This window comes from Triticum dicoccoides, chromosome 6A (assembly GCF_002162155.2).
Source record: "Triticum dicoccoides isolate Atlit2015 ecotype Zavitan chromosome 6A, WEW_v2.0, whole genome shotgun sequence".
NCBI lineage: Eukaryota > Viridiplantae > Streptophyta > Magnoliopsida > Poales > Poaceae > Triticum > Triticum dicoccoides.
This window is the reverse complement of record NC_041390.1, coordinates 18,280,666-18,292,391: the sequence shown is the minus strand read 5'-3', so window position 1 is coordinate 18,292,391 and position 11,726 is coordinate 18,280,666. Positions and strand designations below refer to the sequence as shown.

Sequence of the window (11,726 nt, the reverse complement as noted above, 5' to 3'; positions counted from 1 at the left end):
CTCCTCCAGCAACTTTTGACCGTGGATCAGCCAGCCGCACCGACGGTGACGGCATCAAATCCAGAGCAGCGGCGGCCGCTAGGCTGAGGAGAGAGTGGCGACGGGAGAAAAGGGGATCTGCGAGTGGCGACGGAGCAAGGGGATAGAGAAACAAATGCATCTGAATACATTCTCATTGCTTATTTGATTCCTGGGATAGAGAAACACACGAATATGAAAAAAAACCGCAGAATTGCAGTGACTTGTAAAATTGCAGCGACCTTAATCAAGCAATGGATTAACACAAATCATCGACAACATTCATGCAAGAAGCCAGAGTAATAGTTCAACCATTATTACAACAATCAGTCCATAGCTTACAAATCACGCACCACAACACAAAACACACAGGAGCAGCATGCATCTAAGCAGCATGAGCTGGCAGGACGCTCATACTGCCCAGGCTGAATGCACTCTCTTATTCATTTCTATTTTGCTCAAAGCTTGCAACACGCATCATCTATCAAACCAGATGATGGATGCTTACTTTGAGTCTTTGACGCATATGTGGCTCAATCGAGCGGAGCTGCCCAAGCCAACCAAATCAAATCAAATCAAATCAAACCAAACCAAACTCTGAGGATGATACCACCACACCATGGCAACGCAGATCCATGCAGCTGCAAAGGCTCCGCACCTTGGCATTGCAGATGCAAAAGCGCAACCAAACCAATCAAAACAACATGAAGTAGGGAAAGCAACATGAAACGATACACTGCAGCAAAGACATCCGCTGCGTAGGGAGCACCACAGGATGACAGGATCGACGCTCATGTCCCATGGAAGGAACTGATTACCTACAGTGCAGCGAAAACAAATTGGCAATGAGATGATTGGTTCACTACACATAGGAGTACACTAACTAGAGCAGTACAAATTAGAATGGTCAAACATGCAGCCTAGCACTCCAAGAGAGTTAGCCATGAAAAGAGAGATAGGTCATATGTATCTCACCTTAGTACTGTGCCTCTTTGCTGCTGGGCCTTGTAGTACGACGAGTGGTTATGATCATAGAGTGAAGGATGGTGGTTCGCTTCCACCCCATCCCACTCCAGGTTATCCCACCAATCCTTCTCGCAGTCCACACTAGGCAGCTTCTCGTTGTTTCTGCTGACGGCTGGTAGGCTCCTGAGGCTCCAGCAGCCCCTGATCTTGACGGTCTCCAAGTTGGGCACGGACATCCTGCTCCCACTGATGTGCTGCAGGCTGGGGAGCTCGTACAGGTGAATGCGCCTTAGCTTGGGGCATTTTATAATTCTCTGCCACTTTTGCTTAGGGTCCAAAGCGAAGACCTCCCTTAGATCACCGCAACACACAATCTCCAGGGTATCCAAATGAGGCAAAGTGTCCACAGACTCGGACAAGGGAAGCGCATGTATGAGCCTAGGGCAATAGTCCAGGTGCAATAGTACTATGTGTGCAAAGGAAAACATACGTATTGCACTCCAATCACAGATGTAGCATGCCTTTGGGAGTTCAGATGCCCAGAATGTGGCCAACTCATAACAGAAGCTATCACCCTCACTTGGTTGGGGAGTATAAAAGACAGTACTTAGCTTGGGGCACCTCTCGACTCGGCACCATTCAAGCCACCTCCAGCATGAACCTTGTGGTTGTGGGCATGTGATGCAAGTGACGGATGAGCTATCATGCACGTGAAGCATCCGAGCATTGTTAACTATGAAACCAGGGAAAACAGCGCTAACATTAATTCCTTGAGTGTTGCTCTGTTTTTGCTGTAGTAGTCCCCTCTTCACCTCCTGCTCATCATGTATGTGAAGATACAAGTCTTGGGCCCTTGGAGTAGGACTAGCTGGGCAATCCCACATCCAGCTGGTTGCACCTTCATTATCAGCGTCAGCCTGTAGGTCCCTTTGAAAGAAGGCATCCCTTGCATATAAATAATTACCAGGCTGATACAGACTCCGGATTCCTTGAGCAACTTCACTGTCACCAACAGTAGCGCCACTTGTAGGAGATGAACCCATTTCCATATATACATGACTGTGCTCAATATATCTTTTAACTGGTTCAAGCGACCTAAGGATCCTTGTATCCGTTGTAGAGATGTACCATTTAACTTCAAATGGTGCATGTGGACTGATGCCCAGCTCTGTAGCAGTAGCAACAAGAATAGATGATGACCCCATAGCTGCAATAGGATCCCTGGGTTTTTCTTCCCAATTAGCTTGGCCAGGTGATGTATATCGTATGGTGTCGATGTGCAGTACCTCCAAAACCTTTGTCATGCCGTATTCTGATGGCCATAATATTGCACAGAGCTTCTCGCAGCCCAGCAAGATGAGATGTTTGAGGTTTCGGACTCTCACTTCCCTGAGGTCAAGGGTTTTCACTATTGTGCCCGAGAGGTCCAGCTCCTCAAGGCTCCCTAGAACTCCTATTAGTAGTATACTCTTCAACTGAGAACAACCCCGGAAGGAAATGCTAGATATGTCGGTGCCACAATTTCCAGTTTTGAAGGTGAATGACTCAAGCGATGGGGGCAGCACGCCGGGGACAACTTGTTCCAGATCAACACAATTGTAAAGGATGATCGTCTTGAGGAAGCTTACGCTGGACAGGTCAGGGAATGGTGCATGATTAATAAAGTAGTACCGTGATTCTACGTGGACCTTGACAAGGGAAGGTCCCCTACCACGTAAATCACCTATGCTCCAACCCTTGACTCCCTTCACATACAACTCCCTGAGGTCAGCCATGAAGTTCATCATCTCTTCTGATAGTAATCGATACCAGTTTGTATACCTCAGGTGCAGCACCCATAGCTTCTGGAAGCATGACATGTCTTCGTTGTGGCTTGGATGCTTATCAGATGGGATATTTGTGCAGTTGTTCAGATGGAGGAGTCTTAGCTGGCTGCAACACAGGAAGGGAGGCGATTCAAAACTGAAGCTGTGATCAGAGAGATGTAACACACGAAGCTTGCTGCTGTGCGAATGTTGGAATATGCCATCTGGTAATGTCGTCATTCGGACAGGGTATGTAGTATCTGGTACGGCGAAGAAGGATGTCACATCAGAAAGCACTATGCCAACCTCATCAGGTTGCACCAAAACCCAGCGGTCATGAAGCAGGTGACGACGAAGGTGATTAGGCCATTGTAGAAGACTATTCAAACACATGTTTCTCTGTAGAGCATCGGCAATTACCCATGCTGATGTATCGCCTTGCCCTTGTATAATCCCATCGCATACCAAGTAGATTGAAGCATGGTTCTCCCACTTGAAGGACAAGGTAGATCGAGAACCCAATGCACAGACGTACTGAAAGCACTTCTCAACAATCATATGGTTCATGTCAGGCTCTGGAATACACATATAAGCGACAATCTCCTTGGCCTCTTCCAATAATGCTTCATCGCAGATGCAATCATCATCAGAATAATCGATAACGACATCAGTATGCGTCATTATATTGAAGTCACCAGGACAGCTGCGAAACCTCCCGTGACATGTCCACAGCACCTTATTACTCAAAACTGATAATACTGGGACACCACAACACTCGTACAGATCAATGTATTCGTTGCTCCCATTGTGAAATATCACCACAAATCTACTATTAATGAGATTTTTGAAGATTTCTGTGCTAATAGCTGCTATCACCCGTCGAGAACCTTCATCTATCCCACTGAAATCATCCTCCTCGTCCAACCGATCGAAGATGGCCATCACCGACGGCGGAAGCTCCAGCTCCTCCGCAACTGCCTTTTGCAGGGCCCTCATGCTTTTCCACAACGAGCAATCCACATGAATAACCCTGTCAAACTTTGATTTTGATGATTTCAGACGTTGTGCTACTGCCTTGAGTGCTGCTGATGCCCCAAACCCATACAAACCATTGACAAAGATCACATTTCCTTTGCTTGTATCCTCCAAAACGCCAATTATCTCCCCTGCTGCAGCATCGATGTTTTTTGCTTGGATCTTGATCTCCTGCAATGTTCAGCAATAACAATATCAAACAAGGTTCGTCACTTTATCCTTGTTTCTTTAATTCTTTTCATTTCAAACTACAAGTTGCATCATAACTAAAAGAGAAAAGTATATTTTTTGTCCCTCAACTTTTCACGGAGTCTAGATTTGGTCCCTCAACTTTAAAACCGGACAACACGCACCCTCAACTATTGAAACCGGACAAGGTTCGTCCCTGGACTCTATTTTGACCGGTTTTGCAGCCGACTCACCCGGTTTTGACTGAGCTAACTCAAATTCCTGTATTTTTTTTTCCAAACCCACATACTTTTTTCAAGTTTGCACATTTTCTTAAATTTGTGTATATGTTGGTAGTACCTGTAAGCAAAGATAGAAGTTTGGCAAGGACCAAAATGTAAAATGTATTGTGTACTTATCTCTGACAAGGAATGGAGTGTGTGTGTTCGACAGTCTTCCAGAAAATCGCCAGCCCACTTCTCTTGCGAGTTTACGGAGGCGCAAGTGATAATCCGGCGAATCCCAACATGGCATCAGAGCAGGTTGGCGTTCCGGCGGTGGTGGCGTAGTCCCTCGCCGGCAAGGCGGCTGGGCCTGGCGGGGTCAGGAAAGAGAGGAGGCTGCTCTTGCGCGCGCGCGACGTGGAGGAGGAGGCGGTTGTGGGCGCGTTCTGGGCGAGCTGGCTGCAGAGTAGGAGGCGCAGGAGGTGCTGCGGGAACTGCTGAGTGTTGGTCTGCTGTCCTGCTGCTGATTGACCAAGGAGAAGGGCAGCTACTGGTGCATCTGGATCTGCTGCTGCTCTGTGGGGTGTGGCTGCGGCTGCTGCTTGGAAGGGCTCCTGTCCTGGCTGTTGCTGCTACTGGTGGAACTGTGTGGCAGAGGAGGAGCAGTGGAGGAGTGTAGAGAAGGTAGAAGGTGAGGTCCCCTTCAACTGTGGCTGCTGGTAGGTTGCAAGGGAGAAGAAAGGGAGGTGCCTGGTGCCTGCTGTGTGTGCGAGCAGAGAAAAGGTGAACTGGTGAGGTAGTGAAGATGAAGATGACTTGTGGCTTCAACAAGTAGAGAAGAGGTGTGTTGCCTAAATCTGAATTTGTTCGTGGGTTGTTGTTGCTGCCTTGGAGTGGAGAGAAGAACAAAGCAGTAGACCAAAGAGCAGTGTGCAATTGAGGCTGTGAAGGTCAGAGTAAGTTTCGATTGGTAGTGGAGTTGTGAGTGATTGTGTGAAGGTGTGCATTCTGGTAGTGGAAGGCCAGGGAATTTGCAGCGTTATGGATGGAAAATATCAGGCTCTGTTTTCCGGGATTGGTAAGCAAAGGGACGATGGTTCAGGTAGAGGTAAAGGATGTGGTAGTGGTACTGCAAAATCATGGCAGCGAGAGGGGGATTGGTTGTGTCCAAATACAAGATGTGAGAATGTAAATTTTGCATTCCGAGGTGTCTGTAATCGCTGTCGGGCAGCACGTCCTATTGATGTTAGTGCAATGGGGACAACTAAAAATGATGGAAAATCTCAGACTATTACTGTCGAAATGACTACTGATGAGTTGAAGAAGTGGCTTCGGTTCAAGGAAGGAATCATTGATGAAAGGTCAACAACCAAGATATTTGCTACATCTGCTAACCCCTGTGGTAATACTTCGAAATTTGTGAAAGGAAGTTATTTTGAGACTGGTACACAGTGGTTAATAGACTCTGGTGCGTCTAAACATATGGCCGGTTCATATAAGGATTTCTGCAGTTATACTCCTGATTTTACAGGGCAAAATGTTAGACTTGCTGATGGTTCTGGCCAGAGTATTAAGGGAGTAGGCACAGTTAAATGTTGCCCAAATATGACTCTATCATCTGTTTTACATGTTCCCTCATTCCCAATCAATTTGCTATCCATCAGCTGCATTACAGGAGAACTTAATTGTGCTCTAATCTTCTTCCCAACATGGTGTTTATTCCTGGAACTTGGGACTTGGAAAATCCTTGGGACAGGAATTATGCGAGGTGGTCTATACTAATTGGATGATGATATGGCACCTATGGCTGCTGCTGTGCTATCTCAGTCACCATTGGAAGAATTTCTTCTTCATCATCGCAGGCTGGGACACATATCCTTTAACACCCTGGGTCAGTTGTATCCTAATCTCTATAATAAAATTTGCAAAGAAAGTCTAGTATGTGATGCTTGTCAGTATGGGAAGCTAACCCGTAGTATATATACTTCATCTGATCATAGAAGTATGGTGCCATTTCAAACTATCCACTCAGATGTGTGGGGTCCTAGTGGGGTGTGGTCACTTTATGGATACAAATCTTTCGTTACATTTATTGACTGTTGCACTAGGACTACTTGGGTTTATGTACTGAGAAATAAAAGTGACGTGTTTGAATGCTTTAAGGATTTCCACAACCTAATCAAGAATCAATATGATGCACGGTGAAAATATTTCGAACTGACAATGGTACAGAATATGTAAATAACCAATTTGATGAGTATCTGTCAAGCTTTGGGATTATCCATCAAACTAGTTGCCCAGGTACTTCCCAGTAGAATGGGTTGGTTGAAAGGAAGAACAGACATCTCTTAGAAATCACCCGGTGTATCATGTTAGCTATGAATGTTCCTAAATATTTGTGGGCTGAAGCTGTGATGACAGCGGCTTATTTGATGAATAGAATGCCATCCCGGGTGCTCAATAACAAGACACCTCTTGAGTGTCTAACTGGTGAAACCACATATGTTGTGCCACCAAAGGTATTTGGATGTGTATGTTTTGTGAGGGATCATAGACCATCAGTTGGCAAGTTTGACCCTAGAGCAATGAAATGTGTATTTGTGGGATACTCTGGAAAACAAAAGGGTTATAAATGTTGGTGCCAATCAGAGAAACGGATGTTTGTGAGCATGGATGTAGTGTTCAGGGAGCATGAACCTTTCTATGGGGAATCAGTAGATTTAACTGATGTCTTTCCTGATTTATATGTTAATGATGCTACAGATCTGGACAACGAGATAGGGGGAGATAAAGGTGAAGAATATAATGAAGCAGCATCCAGGAATATGATTGTTGGAGTGATTCCAGTTGCAGATATGTATGACGATGAAGATGAAGGTACATCAGAAGCTGAATAGAAACGGACACAGGGGGAGCTACGAGATGAATCAAATGAAGCTGTTAAGTGGCCTAAACCAAATGAAGAACAAGAAGTTCAGGTGTATAAAAGGAGACAGTGGCCTAAACCAAATGAAGACAAGAAGTTCAGGTGTATAAAAGGAGAAACCGATCTAAGAAGGAAGTTATTCCATCTAGGTGTGATCATGAAGCTCAAGAAGCTCCTGCAATACAAGCACAAGAAACCTTGCCAAGTGTGACACAATCAGATGTGCATGAGTCATCTCCTCAAGTTGATGAGTTAGATATTCCTATCGCTCGCAGAAAGCAGCCACGTTCCACTGCAGGGAAGTTACCATCAAATCTATCTCAATATGATATTTCTAATTATGTCTCATATGTATCATTGGGTTTCCAATATAAATCATTTATAGATGCACTAGATTCCACTCTACCTATACCACGTGATTGGCAGGAGGCGAAACAATATCCGGAGTGGAGAGCTGCTATGATAGAGGAGATGACAACACTTGATAAAAATAATACTTGGGTACTCACTACTCTTCCTCCTAACAAAAGGGCTGTTGGTTGTAAATGGGTATTTACTGTAAAACAAAATTCAGAGGGAAAAGTAGAAAGATATAAAGCCAGGTTAGTGGCAAAGGGGTATAGTCAGACTTATGGAGTGGACTATGATGAGACCTTCGCACCAGTGGCGAAAATGAACACCATTAGGGCTCTCATATCTATAGCTGCAAATAATAAGTGGAGGTTATTTCAAATGGATGTTAAAAATGCTTTTCTTCATGGAGATTTGAAAGAAGAGGTTTATATGGAGATTCCCCCTGGGTTTGGTACACAAGAAACGGAGGGTAAAGTGTGTAGGCTGAAAAGGTCTCTATATGGTTTGAAACAGTCATGGTTTGGACGACTTAGAAAGGAGATATGCTCTATTGGTTATCGACAAAGCAATGCAGATCACACCCTTTTCTTTAAGTACCAGAGTGGCAAGATTGTCATCCTTATTGTGTATGTTGATGATATTGTGATCACAGGCAATGATGATGATGGGATAGCATTCCTAAAGAAGATGTTGGCCAAGTCATTTGAAGTTAAGGATCTGGGTTTTCTTCATTATTTCCTGGGAATTGAGGTTGCATATGGATCACAAGGCATTTACTTATCGCAAAGAAAATATGTACTTGATTTACTCGCTGAAACTGGCATGCTAAATTGTAGACCAGCGACAACTCCAATTGAGCAGAACCATCTATTTCGAGCAGATTCTGGTGATCCTGTGGACAAACATCAATATCAAAGGTTAGTTGGTCGGTTAATTTATTTATCACACACTAGGCCAGACATTGCCTATGCTGTTAGCTTGGTGAGCAGATTTATGCATGACCCGAGATCAAGTCATTTAGATGTTGTGCACAGAATACTAAGATATCTTAAAGGTTGTCCGGGAAGAGGGATTCTATTTTCTAATCATGGACACTTAAAAGTAGAGGGTTTTACTGATGCTGATTGGGCTGGGTGCCTAGACGATAGAAGGTCTACATCTGGCTAATGTGTTTTCGTTGGTGGTAATCTTGTTAGTTGGAGGAGCAAAAAACAAAGTGTGGTGGCACGATCTACTGCTGAAGCAGAGTTTAGATCCATGGCTTCAGGACTATGTGAATTGATGTGGTTGAGGATACTATTATCTGAACTTAGGCTTTTTGATGGAGGACCACTGCAACTTTTTTGTGATAACCAGGCTGTAATCAAGTTAATACACAATCCAGTCCAGCATGATAGAACTAAACACATCGAAATTGATAGACATTTCATAAGAGAAAAGCTAGACGAGGGACTTCTCCAAGTTGACTTTGTTAGATCTGAAAATCAACTTGCAGATGTATTAACAAAGGGTGTTAGTGTTGTATCTTTTGAAAAACTATGTAGCAAGATGGGGCTCATAAATATATTTGCCCCATCTTGAGGGGGAGTGTTGGTAGTACCTGTAAGTAAAAATAGAAGTTTGGCAAGGACCAAAATGTAAAATGTATTGTGTACTTATCTCTGACAAGGAATGGAGTGTGTGTGTTCGACGGTCTTCCAGAAAATCGCCAGCCCACTTCTCTTGCGAGTTTACGGAGGCGCAAGTGATAATCCGGCGAATCCCAACAGTATATTTCAAATCAGTGTACTTTATCCAAATCCAAGTACTTTCTTCAAGTTTGCGTAATTTTTTCAAATTCACATACTTTTTCCAAATCCGCATAATATTTTTTAGAAAAACATGTGAATTTAAATAAGTATGCGAACTATAATAAAAGTAAGCAAATTTGAAAAAAATACACGAACTTGAAAAATGTACGCGTTTTGTAGAGAAATACATGAATTTAAATAAGTGCGTGAACTAGAATAAAAATACACGAATTTTAAAAAATATGTGAACTTGAAAATGTAAGTGGTTTTGTAGAAAAACATGTGAATTTAAATAAGTATGCGAACTATAATAAAGGTATGTGAATTTGAAAGAATATGCGAACTTGAAAAATGTACGTGGGTTTGTTGAAAAATATCTGAATTTGAAAAAAGTACACGAACTAGAATAAAAGTACGCGAATTTGAAAAAAATGCGAAGTTGAAAAATATTCGTGAATTTCAAAAGGTTTACACGAATATTGTTGAAAGATTCGTGAATTTCAAAAAAAGTACGCGAACATGAAAACATTACACGAATATTGAAAAATAGGCTAACTTGGAAAAGGTGCATGGATTTTTGGAAGCACATGAATTGTAGAAAAGTTCATGGATTAGAAACAATAAAGAGTTTGAAAAAAGTACGCGAATTTGAAACAATTACACGAACTGAGAAAGGTACACGAATTTCAGAAAGGTTTACAGATTTAAAAATAATAATTTTTGAATGAAGTACATGAATTTCAATGAGTGGGCACATATGAAAATGTACGTGAATTTAAAAAAATCACGGATTTGAAAAAACTACGCGAATTTGAGTCAGCACCGGTCAAAACCGGAGTGAGTCAGCTCCAAAACCGGTCAAAACCAAGACCAGGAACGAATCTTGTCCGGTTTCAATAGTTAAGGGTGCAAGTTGTCTGGTTTCGAAGTTGAGGGACCAAATTTAGACTCGGCCAAGAGTTGAGGGACGAAAAGTATACTTTTCTCTAACTAAAAATGAAAAAGCTCCTACGGAGGAACACAACTAATTAATGAAGATCCTGGTCAGATGAGCTCACTAGCTAAAGGAACCAAGTAAGTCACAAATCTGCAGCATTAAACACTAAGGATTGAAGAGCATGCGTGATGAACTACATACCTCTGGTATAGACATAGGCATGATGAATCGAATCAATCCTTCCAATGTCAGCAGTTCCGTTCCGAATATCTAACCCGTAGAACAGTCTACAGAAATCTCCAGATCCAATTTCCTTCCTTTCATAAATAAAGCACAAGAGACCGACACAGTCATTTGGAGAAGTTATGACATGATGCTTTGTTCAAGGAAGGTATAGATTTGGAGAAGCAATTTAATCAATCTGCAGATTGCAAAGGATTGATGTAGTTACCTTGATTAATTGCTGCACTGGCAGAAGTCTTGACCTTGATACGCTACACAAGCAAACTGAAAGTTACACGCCCTCGCGTCACTTCTCCTTGAACTAGCTAGCATGGGAAACGGCCCATGCATATGCAATGCATACACATTAGCTGCTTTCCTTGTGCGTGCTTTGCTTTCTCTCTCAAAAGCAAAAGCTGTGAATTCTTTGCTTCTGCACACCACATCCATCATCAGATTCTTTGCTTGCTGCTTTAAAGATCACAGGGATATAAAGGTAAAGACAAATCTGGGTTGTTTGCTTTGTTTGGCCAACTTATGTATGGGCTACGATTCCCTTGTGTAACAGGCAGTGTGGTTTCCGGCATAGAGGCTGCACCTAAAATATAATCCTAAATACTTCCTTTTTTTCATATAGATACTTCCATGAATACCAATAATAAACTCGCGTGAGAAAGGGTATTAAAGTAGATCAAGTTATATAATTTTATTTTTATAGCCATAAGAGTAAATTACATTTTGGACCACATACTCTTACTCTCTTACCAATATCACAACGACTTGAAAACAAAAGGCATGCTTCAGCGCGCCGGTAAAATCTAACAGCAGTCGTCTGCTGCACGTATATCCTGATTGGCCTTCCTAACGACAACACAGACCATCACTGGAAAGCAAAACACAAGAAATGGTCCGTCAGGCAGGATACTAATCCTCAGAAAGTAATGTTATCGTGAGGTTGCATCTTCAGATGAGTTAGTCGTGCCTGCACCATCAGATTCACCAGGACATGATAGATGCCAACTTAAGAGGATATGAAGCAAATTAATGCAGACATGGTGAGCGAATAATCAGCCATAAGCATTTATCAGAAAAGCTAATTACAATGTATGAAGGCAAATTTATTGAAGGAGAATCAGTTCTTTGATCTTGCAAGCAGGAGTAGATTTTAAGAGCTAACCTGGACTACTACTTCCTTCAGTTCAGCGTGAAATTGAGAACCTATATCTTGTAGGAACCAATCCTATGAGTAGGAATAGGAATAGGAATCTTGTAGGAAATGAG

The 11,726-nt window shown here is 42.7% G+C and overlaps 1 protein-coding gene across 1 annotated transcript; it reads right to left on the bottom strand.

The window, feature by feature from the left end:
• Positions 1-318: 318 nt before the first annotated feature.
• On the bottom strand, positions 319-10,909 carry LOC119319477. Its single transcript, XM_037593953.1, has 4 exons — positions 10,675-10,909; positions 10,425-10,540; positions 994-3,995; positions 319-836 (listed from the first exon to the last, which is right to left on the bottom strand). The coding sequence occupies exons 2-4, from the start codon at positions 10,443-10,445 to the stop codon at positions 833-835; spliced, it is 3,027 nt and encodes a 1,008-aa protein (XP_037449850.1). The 5' UTR covers positions 10,446-10,540; positions 10,675-10,909; the 3' UTR covers positions 319-832.
• Between the last annotated feature and the right edge of the window lie 817 nt (positions 10,910-11,726).

Bases quoted from the DNA above. Each gene is read 5' to 3' on its own strand.
- LOC119319477 (XM_037593953.1), bottom strand. From the start codon at position 10,445: ATGCCTATGTCTATACCAGAG. The intron at 3,996-10,424 runs GTATGTAGTTCA...TGAACATTGCAG, and splicing joins TGCCTATGTCTATACCAGAG to GAGATCAAGATCCAAGCAAA.